Genomic DNA, 13,586 nt, shown 5'->3' with positions numbered 1-13,586 from the left:
CTCTAATTTGTTGTTGTCTGTCTCTCCCGTAACCCCAAGAGGAAAAGTCATTATACGTAATTTGAAGGACATTTATCACCACAGCTGCAAATTTTCTGTCACTCAGAAAAGACAAGGTGGCTTCAGCACTTTTGTTGAAGTGAAAGGACCAGGCAGATGCCATAAGAGGCTGCTCAGTCTTTTCTCAGAGATCAGGCCTCAATTTCAGTTTCCTGAGACTTAAACAAGCAGTTTCTGGGAGGGCCATGAACAAAAGACATAGTCCTTGCAGTAGCTCCCTTTCTGCATGTACTCTGACTGCTCACTCAAAGTTCAGCCAGTTGTTTACTGTCTGGGACCCTTCACCAACTTAGAGCTATGTGCATGAGTCAAGGACAGAGCCTGGACCACTGAGCCAGCCCCCACAGTCAGTACGTGCTAGGCCAGCCAGCCCCCATGGCAGCTCAAGGACAAAGCCTGGGACTTGTCCCGGACAGCCCCCAAAATGATAATTGTAAACCCCAACCAGTAAATTCAAAGGTTACATACCCTCACCCAATTAAAAAAGAACAGAGATCTTCAAAAATAAAAATAAACCAATCCTGCAAAACCCCCAACCCCCCCCCCACAACCACCCTAAAGGGCTTGTGGTTTTTGCCTTTAAATAGCTAGCCTCACAAAGAAAGAGCAACTCCTCCCTGCCTCAGTATATTGGGTGTAGGAACGAGTTCCCTGTCTAGACTTGTGTCTACAGAATAAACCTTGCTGTTGCATTCTGGACATCCACGGTCCTTGGTGGTCTCTTTGGGGTCATGATCTGGGCATAACATTTGGTTCCCTAACCGGGAACCCCAGAGACCCCACCAGGACCCTCAAGGGTCCAGAGGTTCATTGTCATCTACCAGTAAGAGCGCTCTCTGTCTTGTCTGTGTCTCCGTCTTGTACTTTTGTTTTGTATGGCTTCATATTTGGAATGTGAAACTCCACAAGAGTCCTATGTACATGCACACTCTTCTACAGGTTGTGAATTAGTTACTACATGTATTCTTTGTGGTGTTTTAACTTGAAATTCTTTTTGTTTTTTTTTACATTTCAGTCACTGCAAAACTGAAATCTAGTAGCAATCACACATACTCTGAACCTGGATAAAAAGTTGACATTACTTTTAGTAGACTCAGGAGTGTAGGGTAAGAAGATGATGATTTTGACACTGATATCAATATCATCAACTGCACAATGTGGCATGTTGAATCATTTCTCCTTTCCATCTTTCTCTGATGATACAATTCAAATCAGTCACCAGGAGTGCAGAAGGGCTAAGACAAGGTTCACCGCTTTGGAACTGAAGAGTTTAGTCTCAGGAGTAAGGTAAGATGTTCATCACGAGCCTTAATTAAGAACCCCAAGGGGACAAATCTCTTTCCATCTCTCATGATACCATTATATGGACTGCTAGGACAAGGATTTGTTTTTCCAAATGAAACTGCTACTAAAAATTCATTCTCCCGAAGCTTTCCTAGACTTGTTTGTGCTACTACTGCTGGTTTCGTCTAGGATTGTATCCATATTAAAAAAAAATACATATCAGAATGATGGCTTGTGGGATAACTCTTTTCTGTAAAATGACAGTTTGGTTGATTCCCAGAACCCATGTGTGTGTATGTATTTGTGTGTGTGTGTGTGTGTGTGTGTGTGTGTGTGTGTGTGTGTGTGTGTGTGTGTGTATAAAGCCAGGCCCATTTGAAATCCTAGTGTCATAAAGACAGATATGAGAGGGCTTGTAGCAAACCAATCTAGCTTACACAGTGAGTTCCAGGCCAACAGAAGACCTTATTTCAAAAGGGTGTGGGTATTTCTGAGAATGGCAACTGAGGTTCTGTTCAGTCCTCTATGTCCCCATGCATACCTGTGCACACACACACATACAAACATGCATACATGTACATACATGCACCATAAACTTATATCACAGTGCTATCACTTTAAGATGCCCAGATAGATTATATAAACTTAAATTTCAATTCTGGTATTTAGGTAGCTTTATTAAGTATGTGTAATTATTTCATTTCCCAATACTGATACATTTTGAAGGAGGTAGTTTAAAAACATACAAGTAAGAACTCATTTTGAGATATCTCCTTTAAAGGTTACTAAACAGCAAATGTTTGGATCTATCTGTTTTCAGCCAATGAAATTTTCATGATATTGTTATATGCATTTTTTTTGTGTGTGTGAAATGAAACCTTTCAAATGCCATGATCTTTTTTCAACAATTTTAACATCTAGGTATAATTGTGTAGCATGAAATCCTTTTCTTGTTTCTAAATTTAATTGACTTAATCACTGAATTTAAATGTTTGGAAGTTGTTCTGCTTGCCTGGGTCTGAATGCCAAATACAGCATCTACAGATCTAAGATGAACATTGCTTTTATATTTAGGCGAGGTAACACTGACTTCTAAATTACCCTAAATAACCTGCAGAAATCTTTAGAGAATGGGCAACAACGATTGACAAGTGTCCTCAGCAGTGACTCGCTGATATGTGTGACTTGTACAAGGCACAGAAAGTGACAGTCTTACTAAAGCAATGTACAGTATACATACATTAGAATCATGCTTCAGAAGTCATATCCTCACTTAGAAGATGAAGACATAATTATCTTATTTATGATCAGAAGCAAAAGAAGATGTCAAATTTTGCCCAAGTTTTACACATATTTTCCAGCTGATTGTCTTTGAGACACGTGGTTTACGTTGCATTCTTTCCCTTTCTCTTCCTAATTTCTGCAATTTATGATGAAACTGACAGTAAAGCCCCATATCGTGGAGACACTCCCTAACAGCCAATCAGAATGCGCACTGCCTACCCTCTGGCTCACAAAGAGCCATGGCTTCCGTCTTACTTCCACAGCACTGCAATGCATGCAGAAGTCAAGTGAGATAAAAGAGTGTTTGGTAGTACATCACAGAATGCTTATTCTCAAAAGAACTCACATACTGGACACTTTATGTAGGAAGACACTGACAAATAGGAATGATGTTCACACTTAGCATGCACATACATGCTTACACAAAGTATAAGAGGGACAGGAAGTACATCAGTGTATTATAGTCAGCTTTTTAAAAAATGTATTTATTTGTATTAGAGTGTGTGTGTGTGTGTGTGTGTGTGTGTGTGTGTGTGTGTGTGTGTGTTAGTATGTGGCAAAGCATGTGCTATGACATTGTGTGGAGGTCAGAGGTTCATTTGTGGGAGTCAGTTCTCTACTTCTACTATTCGTATTCTGGGGATTGAAGACAGGTGATCAGGTTTGGCAACAAGCACCTTTACCCACAGAACCATCTTCCTGGCCCTAATTTCTGTAGTTTTCTAAACTTAATTTATCTTAGCTTACCTTTGCAATTACATCTTTCTCTAATGACTTTCTGTATTTCTTGGTTTCATTATTTTACTCTGTTTCATCCCTACTATCAATAATTTAAAAAACAGAATTCCTCACTGGAAAAAAGATAAGGGACGTACAATGACAGCTCCACAGTGTGTGTGTGTGTGTGTGTGTGTGTGTGTGTGTGTCTATGTCAGTGTGTCTGTTTGTGTCTGTGTGTGTGTCTGTGTTTATGACTCTGAGTTTTAAACTATTGTGTGAGTAGTAAACAATTCATTTTCTATCAATGAGTGCCAATGCAGAGTTGGGAAATTCTGGCCAAATAAAAGAATTAGCTTTAGTAACTGTGAGTGAAAACATTGAAAAAAAAATTGGATGACACAGTATGTTAATTTGTTTTAAGATAAACTTTCCTGTGAGAAGTACCCAGCTAGAAATATCCATGTGTAGAGTAGACAGCCACCTACTTAATGAGGGCTCAACCAGGAAATCCCCCTGCTCCTGGCAGTACCTCCCTTCACCTTTGGGCCTAAGTTGGAATGTAATAACGTTTGCTCAGTAGTTTTCAAACTTTTGATAGCAGTCAACAACTTGAAAATGAATCAATATTAAAGAAGTTAAACATGAAAAAGTCATAACATGTTGTCTAAGTACAGAATGTTCAGATTTTAGAGATTCAAAGTTTGGAGTTTCAAATTGCTAACAATTTCAAGGTGGCCAGTCTCTAAGAATGTTGGCCCTATTTTGATGAGCTGTGGGAATATCATACATTTTTTTTATTTTCATTTTAATATTTGATTTTGGTTGTATGATATTGAGACTGTCCTGATATGCAGATATGTAATGCAGTAACAAAAACTTCCCGTGTTTTTCCTCAGCCATCTGTAATAATTATGACTGTCTTACTGGTAAGCTGCATGACTGACTCTGTCCGTTCAAATAAATCGACTAGAGCTAAAATGACTCAGTTCCTTATGAGGTCCCCCACACCTTGGTTAAAAAATGCTCTTCAAAGGTGCATTTTAATAATGTTTCTGCTAGACAATGTCTGGATATCATGGCAGGTATATAGGGGAGTGTTTGCCATACCTAACCCCATCTCACCGTTCTGGTCAAGACAGCCATTAAACATGATTTTTTCACGTGTATCCATACAAATGTATGGAATTCAATTTGCTGCCTGGTTCAGATTTTCACTCCTAGTTCAACTTGCTCAGTTTTATTTCATCGTGCATATAGAATTAGCATTTTCAGTTTTATGCCTGGCTCCTTACAAGAAGTTTAGTGTTGAACATGTTTAAATCAAATCTACCCTGATGGTCACACACTCGGTATATGAATAAGAAGAAGCTTATTATTTGTTGTAAATAGTCAAATAACACAATTTCTTTAGGAGTATAAATGTTATTACCAACTGATCTTCTCTTTCCTTTAGATACTGGTACTGCTCATTTTTGTTTCCATTGATTGCTCTGTGCCCTTTGGATCTTGTGACAAACAAAAGTATCTGAATATTTGATCTTTTAATTGTGGGTGGTTCCTATGTCATATGGTGACAATGTGTAGTACATGTTTACATTTCCTTCAATAAATATTCAGAGATATATTGTTTTTAAATGATCGTTGCAAAACAGATTTTTCAAAGTTTGATCATCTACTTATGTGTCTATATGTAAATAAGTGTGCAGGAGGAATGTTGTGTTTCTCCCTGTAAATCTAACTCTTCAATCTATCTGCTTATCTATTCTCTTGATTGAAGAGACAAGAAACAAAAGAAAACAGGAAGACCATCCAAAGTATCTGTCCATTCATAATTTGAGAATAGTTAACAAGTGAAACAATTTTTACTAGAAATAATTTATTTTATTTTTCTTAAAGTTTTCTTTTAATTTGTTTCAAAATACTGCAATGGATTTGAACTAAGTCTTTAAGAACTGCTGAAGAATCATGGCTATAACTCAGTGGAATGCAGGATGAAAAATAATGTTTTAGCTGAAGGCCTTTATGTCTTTTAAAATGCAAATACCTCTCCTTTTGTCTGCAATCAGTCATTTATACATTAATGTGAGTGAATTTATTAGACATCCCTCTCAGGTTAATTTAGAAGAGGGATGGTACAGATGAACTCGGCAGCTGCAGAGACACGAGAAGATGAAGTATTAAGGCAGGAGCGTGGAGGATAACTGGGCCTGCTTTAGAGTTTTGCTTAAAGGCAATGCCGTCTGTATTTAATACACTCATTTGTATTTATAAACACACATAAAGAAAATGTCTGCTTAATGAGGAGAATGTGAGTGCATGTTTCAGAATTGTATCCAAATAATTCACTGTGTCTCAATGGAATGATAATATAATTAAGCAAATTACTTATAATTTTGTTCAACTCTGAATTAAGTCAGCAGTAGAATTCCCAACCAAAACACTGACTGAAAATATTTTGATCTCATGAGTGCTCTCAAAGACTTCAAGCAAGGGAGCTGCCTGGAGTCTCCCATCCGGGGCAGTCGGGAGGAAGAACCCGGATTTCGTGCACCACACCGAGGCTTGCACTCCAGTTTTATGACAGTTCTTTAAATATGGTTTAAATATGTGAAAACTTTTTCTCAATTCTTTTTATGAAGAAGCAATTTCTCTATATTATATGAACTTAGTGATACACTTCTTCATGCCTCCTAGCATCCGAAACTCTTTCTAAAGTTGAGAAAAACAAGTATCACTTCCAAAACACAGTAAAAACCCAGCTGACACCTAGTCCATTTGTACAGAGGGGAACCTGAGAGGCTTTAGGGCGTACTGTAATTGTTTCCCAGCTGAGAAGAACGTCACAACCATCTGTTTCCCACTGCTTCATTAAGTATCTTATCGGTGTAGAAATTGGTGATCTGGGTTCAAAATGCAGCGCCGACTGCTATCCTTAAGTTACCGTGTCTCTCAAACCTCATTTCAGCGCTTCTTTTTGCAGGAACCACAACTGGCCAAAGTGGAGAGAAAAAGTGATCGCAGAGCTCTCAGCCCTAAATGGAACATCTGCATGACACTCACTTCTTTCCAAGTCTCAGCCATCATCGCAGGTGGTGGGACAGAGGACGGAAGAGCCAAAGATGGTCGCTGACTACATAGGAACAGTGTTTTTCAGACATAAATGAACTCACAGCGGCTGTGACAGTGTGTAGCGGGCCTGCCAAAGCTCAAGCCAGATAAATTACCTCAGTGGAGGAGAAAGGGAGGCGTGCAGCCCCACCCCTAGCTGAGGAATTGTTATTGATAATTGATAGCTACCACCAGAGAGAGTCTTCTCCGAGAGGCTGACCCCTGATAAGTCTCACACACTCCAGTGGATGGCCACACACCTAAGAGAATATAGGCACCACTAACGGGACTTTTTAACAAGGGTTCTAAAAATAATGAGGACACAAAGTTGGGAGGGGCTGGAACAGGAGGTGGACCTGGGAGATGTGGGAGAGGATAAAAATACATGATAAATTCTGAAGGAGTTTATAAAACCAAATTTAAAAAGCACAGACACACAAAAAAGACAATGTCTGTAATGACTCTGCCACACTTAAAATCACAGCTGTTTCTGTATCAAGAAATTAAAGAAAATAAAGCAATAGAAATATTAATATTCAGGAAAAGGGCACATATGGCTACTTTTATTAGTACATTTATTTTTTTCCACATTAAGTATAACACTTAAGAAGCAACAGAATAAATGTTAAACCCAAACTTAGGATTTTGAGACACGTTTGCTCACTGAGCTGCAAAATTCACCAAAATGACAATTTTTACTTTCTAAAATCAACATAAAGGAAAGGCTATAGTAATTGGGTTTTAAATATTCAGTTGAAAGGTTTGTCAGGACTGTAAGCGCAGTGAAGCCACGGGGAGCGGAGAGCCGAGCACGGTCGATCTTCCCCGTGCTTCTCTTCCCACTCGGAGGAAAATGTTCAAGAACTGCAGTACAAACATGTATTTCCGATCCACGACCTCCCGCTGTCCCCGCTCCCTCCTTTCTCATATTTGAGAACCTGGCTCCAACAGTTCCACAGTGGGAAGGGCGAAACAGGAATAAGAGAATCTTCCCTTCGCAAAGGGTCTGAGAATCGTTGTGGCTGGTGTCTGTGTGGCTTTATTTCAAGCCACAATCTTAAGGAAAAAGTGAATGGGGCAGTCACGAGGCCAAACCAACAGTATGTGTCTAATAGTTCTGTGAAGAGTGACAGAGCCACACCTTTTCACAGATCTACCTGGGGGAGAGCACAGCCACGAGCCTTAGAATCTCGCAGAGCTCGTGGTGAACATGGTTGTCAGCTAAGCCACTGAAAATCAGCTTGGGGAAATGTTAGGAATAGAGAGGTGGGAAGAACATGCTATTTACTGGACTATAATAACAGACTAGAAAAGAAACCTGAAAAAAATCCTTACATATATAAAATAGATGCATAATAAAAATATTTGTAAGTTAAGAAACAATGAACACATTGTACTATATGATAATACATAATTTGGATAATTAGAGGCTTTTTTTAGCTTCATCTTACTAAGGTCCTAAGGTAATTCTAATAATTAGAATTTTTACCAATAATCTTAAAAATCTGCTTGTATTTGCAATGGCATTTAGTATAAATCAGATATTTATGTCATCATTTATACAAAATAATAACTGTACAAATTTTCTACTCATTCATATAGAAAATGCTGCAGACTTTTCTGTATATTTATTCTTCAAAATTCCATTTATGTCATTTCCTACAGTTGTACTGAGTTCTTATTATGGGGTGTTTTAATTGGTTTATTGCTCAAACTTCCTGTCACCAGCAGGTTAGGGTAAGTTTGTCTTGTGGAGGATGTGACATTCTTTCCTTCGACCTTTGCATCTTTGTGATACTAAGTTTCATTTAACAGAAGTCATTGCTCAAAGCCTAAACTAAAGCCAGGTACAGAAGAGAATATCAAACCTACCAACCATTTCACATATGATTTATCCACTTACATTGAGGCTTTAATGCTACAACCTCTTCAGATTTTGCTTTCTCTACACTGATCTAGTAGAATTTATATTTATGTATTATTTATTTGATAGAATCTGACTGTATAGAACCCACTATTTAGCCAAAGGTGCGTTCAAATTCAGGGTAATCCTCCTGCATTAGCTACCAAAGTTACAGAATTTCGGGGGAGGGGGGAGTACTCATGCCTCTATTAATAAGCTTTCTTTATGCTTAGTGCTATTAATAATATTAGGTATGTTTTTTCAGTTAAAAATATTATAGGCTCCTATACATAAACTATGGGGACTAGCTCCACTTGTGCGTCTTTGATTGCAACATCTATCAGGAATTAGTTGTCATGTCACAAAGTGAACTGTATTACACTGGGGTTGAAAAATATATTCCTGGAGCCGTGTATCCTGCTTTGGTATTCCTTGCTCCCTGTTTCTCGGGCATTTTAATGGTTGATACTAACTTTCTGAAAAACAGCAGCAGGTAAAAATATATTGTGATATCAAAGCATTCTTTTATATATGTTACTTGGAATGGTAACCTAATACAGGACGATTTGAATATTGTATCTTGACTGAAGAGACAAGAGTAAAGTCTTTTAGTAAACAACTGGGTCCTTGGTACAGCCACTTAAAAACATTGACCAGGCTGAACCAGTTCCAAAAGAGCTCAGTGTAAGGTGCTTTCTGTTTTACTTTTACATTTTCTTATCTGTGGAAAAAAAATCTCTCACTAAAGAAAGACTGGGAAAGAAGTAAAACATAAATAATAGATACGATTTCAGATCCACTGTAATTTAATCATACATATGTATGGAAGGTTTTTCTTTAAGGTAACCTTTGGAACAAGCAACGTAACATACAATCTGGGGAAACCTTACCTTGACTTGCAAACTTCAGCTCTTTGGCGTCTGTGAGCGTGGGTCTTTTGTCAGAGCCTTTTTTCTCTATCCTTCGATGGCTTCTTTTTTTTTTAGATTCTCCCCAAAGATTAGATCCTCCATGCATGCTCGGTATATTCAAAATTGCAATTCCTTCCAGAGAGATGTTTATTAAATCTATCTGTACTCCATCACACTGGAGAAAGAGAGAGAGAGAGAGAGAGAGAGAGAGAGAGAGAGAGAGAGAGAGAGAGAGAGAGAGAGAGAGAGAGAGTATTTCATCTCTTTTTGATTGCTTATTTACTTCCTTGTCTTTTAATAAAGCTATTTAAATTCATGTCAATACAAAACAGAAAAATGCAGGCACATTAACTAGTTACCATTCATAATTATTAAAAATGATCACACCACATCACCAATGTGTCTTACTTTATAGGAAACCTTTGGGAGAGAAACATGCACATGTTTTCTTCAACTCCAATAGGCAAATTGTGGGCTGAGGAGGTCAAGTTTAGGAATGCAGAAATTGTTCTGATCATTGCCTCTTTTGAATGATGGATTTAAACTCCTGATCTTCTGCCTCTACAGCTGACTTAGTTTCCTTTCCTTTTGTTTTTCTTTCTTTCTTTCTTTTTTCTTTTCCTTCCTTCCTTCCTTCCTTATGGACATTCACAAAGAACAAGTGAAGTCATTACCAAGAGGTGATCACAGAGACCCCAATTACTTTGGAGTAAATGATAGCTCACACTGTAAACACATTAGAAATAAAGACAGCTGCCCAGGGGAACATGGAAGACAGGCAAAACTGAGTGAGGGAGATGTCAGGAGGAGCAGCACAAGGGTTCTTATTCTTGTTATAAGAAGGTACTTACAGTTGCTGTGATAATGGAGCCTGGCAGATGTTTTGTTATTTTTTTTCTTTTTGCCTTGTAAAAAGTGGCCGTATTACATATGAAAAGTAAGTGTGCAAAGCAACTGTACTTTTGTATAGCCAAAGTGGTCAGTTTTTAGAGTTTTTATATTTTCTGTTCATTATTGTTGATAGACACATGTGAAGGATTATGAGGTTAGTCTGTAGCCTTAACATATATATTACTATGTGGTGTGTGTTTGTGTGTTTGTGTGTGTGTGTGTGTGTGTGTGTGTGTGTGCATATGCCCATGTGGCAGAGTTCCAGGTGCTTGTGACCCAAGTAACATTGGCCCTGGAAATCTAACTTGGGGACTCTGAAAGCCCAGTAAGGGGTCTTAACCACTGAGCCTTGTCTCCAACTCCCTCTCCTGTAGTTTTTAAGTGATAACTTGTTTATTTTATTTTATTTTTTGCTTTAGATTTTCCAAAATGATAATCATTATAACTATCTCACAATTTTTTCTTCCATTTTCTATCATAAGCTGAGAAGAGAAGAGATACAACTTGAAATTCTTTCAAAGCACCCTGTTAGGAACCAGCATGTCTCTAACAATAGCTCAGCAAAGGATTGCTACAGCCACCACGGCCTACTATAATTAAGTCATCACTAACTTAAACACTAAGTTTAATTCTCATGGAAATCAAGATGCCACAGAAACTACAACAAAACAAACTGAATCTTGTCTTTTTCCACGTTTGCCTCATTTTTCTGAAGCTAGGGATGCATCGTGTTCACCAAAGTAACAATGCAGCGATATAAAGCACCCCATCTTGAGCCCACTCTGCGGTGGAAGAAACAATTCTGAAAAAAGAGCTAAATTCTCATTCAGTTTCACTGCAGAGGACCCAGCTCTGGATGATAGTATCCATTTTTCTCAGAAACAAGTGCATTTTCTTCCTTTTTACGTATTAAATTAAGATCATTTCTTTTTACTAAAGAATTCTGCTCCTGTGTATACTCACTCACCACTATATATTCTAGATAAACAGATATTAATTTCATAATTAAAAGTAATCTTGTGTAAATACCCTGCAGGCCTCAATGAATCAAACACATACTGTGTGTCAGGCCTCCCACTGTCTTCAAGTGGAACGCACTGGCTGGATAATTAGATAGTACATATTTTTTAACCTTATTTGCATGCATATTATATCTTTTGCACACTGACAAGCAGCAGTAACAACAAAAGTCAGATTACCACAGGGAATTCCCACAAAGAAGTCTTCATTCCGTATAATTTGCAGCCTAAATTAAAATAATTTGATCTTTGACAAGGATGAAATGTCAAGCAGAAGGGGGTCCTCTACAAGCCACGGCCTGTGGCTTCTGAAAACCGCCTAATTTATGTCAGTCACTTCTTAATACATATTTAAGTATTACACGAAAAAGATGATAAATATGCAATCTGACACCTTTGGTATTTCCCTGCTGTTAATTTATAAAGGTCTGGCTTCCCCCAAACTGACTAAAATCATTTAAATAACAGAAGAATTGTGAAATACGCTGGAGCTGGGGCCTGGCTTCCATTTCCACTCGATATTGAACACAGCAGGTAGTACACTAAGACAATTATGTGACTAGGCCTTAGGACCCTGCTGTGACAAGTTACTTTCAGAATTAGTGAAGGAAGATTCCTTTGTTCATCTGCAGAAAAGGAGAGCAAGCTGCAACGTCTTTCTTCTGACAAATTGAACTAGTGGAGTTAGACGAGACAATGGAGACGCACTAGCATGTACTACGACCACGCGCGTTCCCCTCTTCACAGTCAACACCATGTGTGGTTTGAAGGAAATGAGCTAGTCATTCTCTGACAAGTGGGGAAAAGAAAAGCAACAACCAGCAACTCTCAAGGAGTCCCGAAGAACTAGGAGTGATGGAGAGCATGGTGGTTCCTCGGAGAGCATGGTGGTTCCTCCGAGTGCAGGACAGCGTCCTTAAATAATTAATGGTGTCTAGGAATGGTTTAGTTTCACTAGTTCTCAGTCCGATCCCAGGCCACCTTTCTCTGTTTGCTTTGACATCATGTTCATTAGTCTGGAAAGTTCCATGCGGGTGCTGATGGGACTGGGAGCTGCAGTGCACCAGCTGAGTTTATGAAAATAAAGCTGAGGTAAAGGCTATGAATGTAAACAAGGAATAAGTTCATGTAGAGTAATGTTCTCATATGCTTTGAAGAGTTATGAGTTTTGTAAAAGGTAGGTACAGAGAAAAAAAGTAAAAGCTTCAAAACCAAGAGCCTCAGTCTAGTGAATTCTAAATATTTGTGAGTCTAACAAGGTCATTAACCCAACTGTGGAGAGAGCACACATAGAGTGGCACTGTGGAGCCGCTGCAGAGATCTTATCCCCAACACAAAGTACCTAAAAGAACAATTACATTTTCTGCCAATATATATTTAATCTTAGTTAATAAACTCTGGAGAGCTGAGAGTACAGGTTTTAAGTTTGGTGAGATATAATCAATGATTAGCTTTATTTCTTCTACAATGAGTCAGCTTTCTTGCCTATGTCAGTGAAAGTTATTAATAATTTTACTCAACAAAGCATAAAACATTGACAGGCAATCTTAGGGCTAGGACAGGACAGTTGAGACTACAGTGTACAGCAGCCTTAACAAACTGTTTTCCAGGTTAGTGAACAAATCCTAGAGTTGATTTTGAATCCATGAAGCTCTTGTATTTGTTAAGTCTTGATATTACTGAATTATTTTTGAAAAATCTCAGTACTGGTGGATAAAAGCAAATTCTTGGCTTGAACATTTACTATCTTCCTAGTCTCACTACCACCCCAAAAGACTGAGTGGTCTATGGAACGGACATTCTAATTCTCTCATTGACTTCGGTACATGGAGAAGAACAGAAAACCTGTGTGCCTGATTGCTCTAGTCTCAGGCCCCGACCTCGGGTTGCTGGATACCCTTTATCCCTCCTCCAAAACGCAGTAATGCAAACTTTGCTTTTGACATCTTTTCTTAATAATTTTGAAATTTTTCATTTTATTTTTATTTTTGCCTTTTGTAGTAAAGCTAGAAGATAACTGAGTTTCTTAAAATTGAAACTGCTAATTTTTAAATCGCTGTTTTACCCTCTGCATTTATATGTATATAGCATTGATTTGTTCCCTTCTATTTAATTTTTCTGGCAATAATGTGATTATTTTTTCTTTTAAATTATTAAAATATTTAACTATGCAATGAAGATTTTATAGTATATCTTTGATTCATACCGCGTGTATAAATATTAAACCAGATAATGCGGGTGTATTGCTTAGTACCAGACACAAGGTAAATTTTAATAATACATGTACTTTAGTAGTTATTATGAAGCACTTTCCCAGGATATTTATTTCGTCCCAAACATTTTTTCCTTTCAGAAGGAGCTCCCTGCAGGAAAGAGCATTGTAACATAAACATATACACAGAAAAT

At 38.0% G+C, this 13,586-nt stretch overlaps 1 protein-coding gene across 7 annotated transcripts in view; it reads right to left on the bottom strand.

The window, feature by feature from the left end:
• Dgkb (diacylglycerol kinase beta) overlaps positions 1 to 13,586 on the bottom strand; it is a 713,645-nt gene that overhangs the window by 157,402 nt on the left and 542,657 nt on the right. For all 7 annotated transcript variants that reach the window (XM_052738362.1, XM_052738366.1, XM_052738363.1 and 4 more), the window contains one exon: positions 9,250 to 9,445. In XM_052738362.1, the coding sequence (XP_052594322.1) occupies positions 9,250 to 9,445 (196 nt within the window). The remainder of the gene's footprint in view (positions 1 to 9,249; positions 9,446 to 13,586) is intronic.

The sequence above is a fragment of the Peromyscus californicus genome, unplaced genomic scaffold (genome assembly GCF_007827085.1).
Source record: "Peromyscus californicus insignis strain IS unplaced genomic scaffold, ASM782708v3 Scaffold_15__1_contigs__length_86483966, whole genome shotgun sequence".
NCBI classification, from domain to species: domain Eukaryota; kingdom Metazoa; phylum Chordata; class Mammalia; order Rodentia; family Cricetidae; genus Peromyscus; species Peromyscus californicus.
The sequence above is the reverse complement of the archived record's forward strand: the minus strand, read 5'-3'. Positions and strand labels throughout refer to the sequence as shown.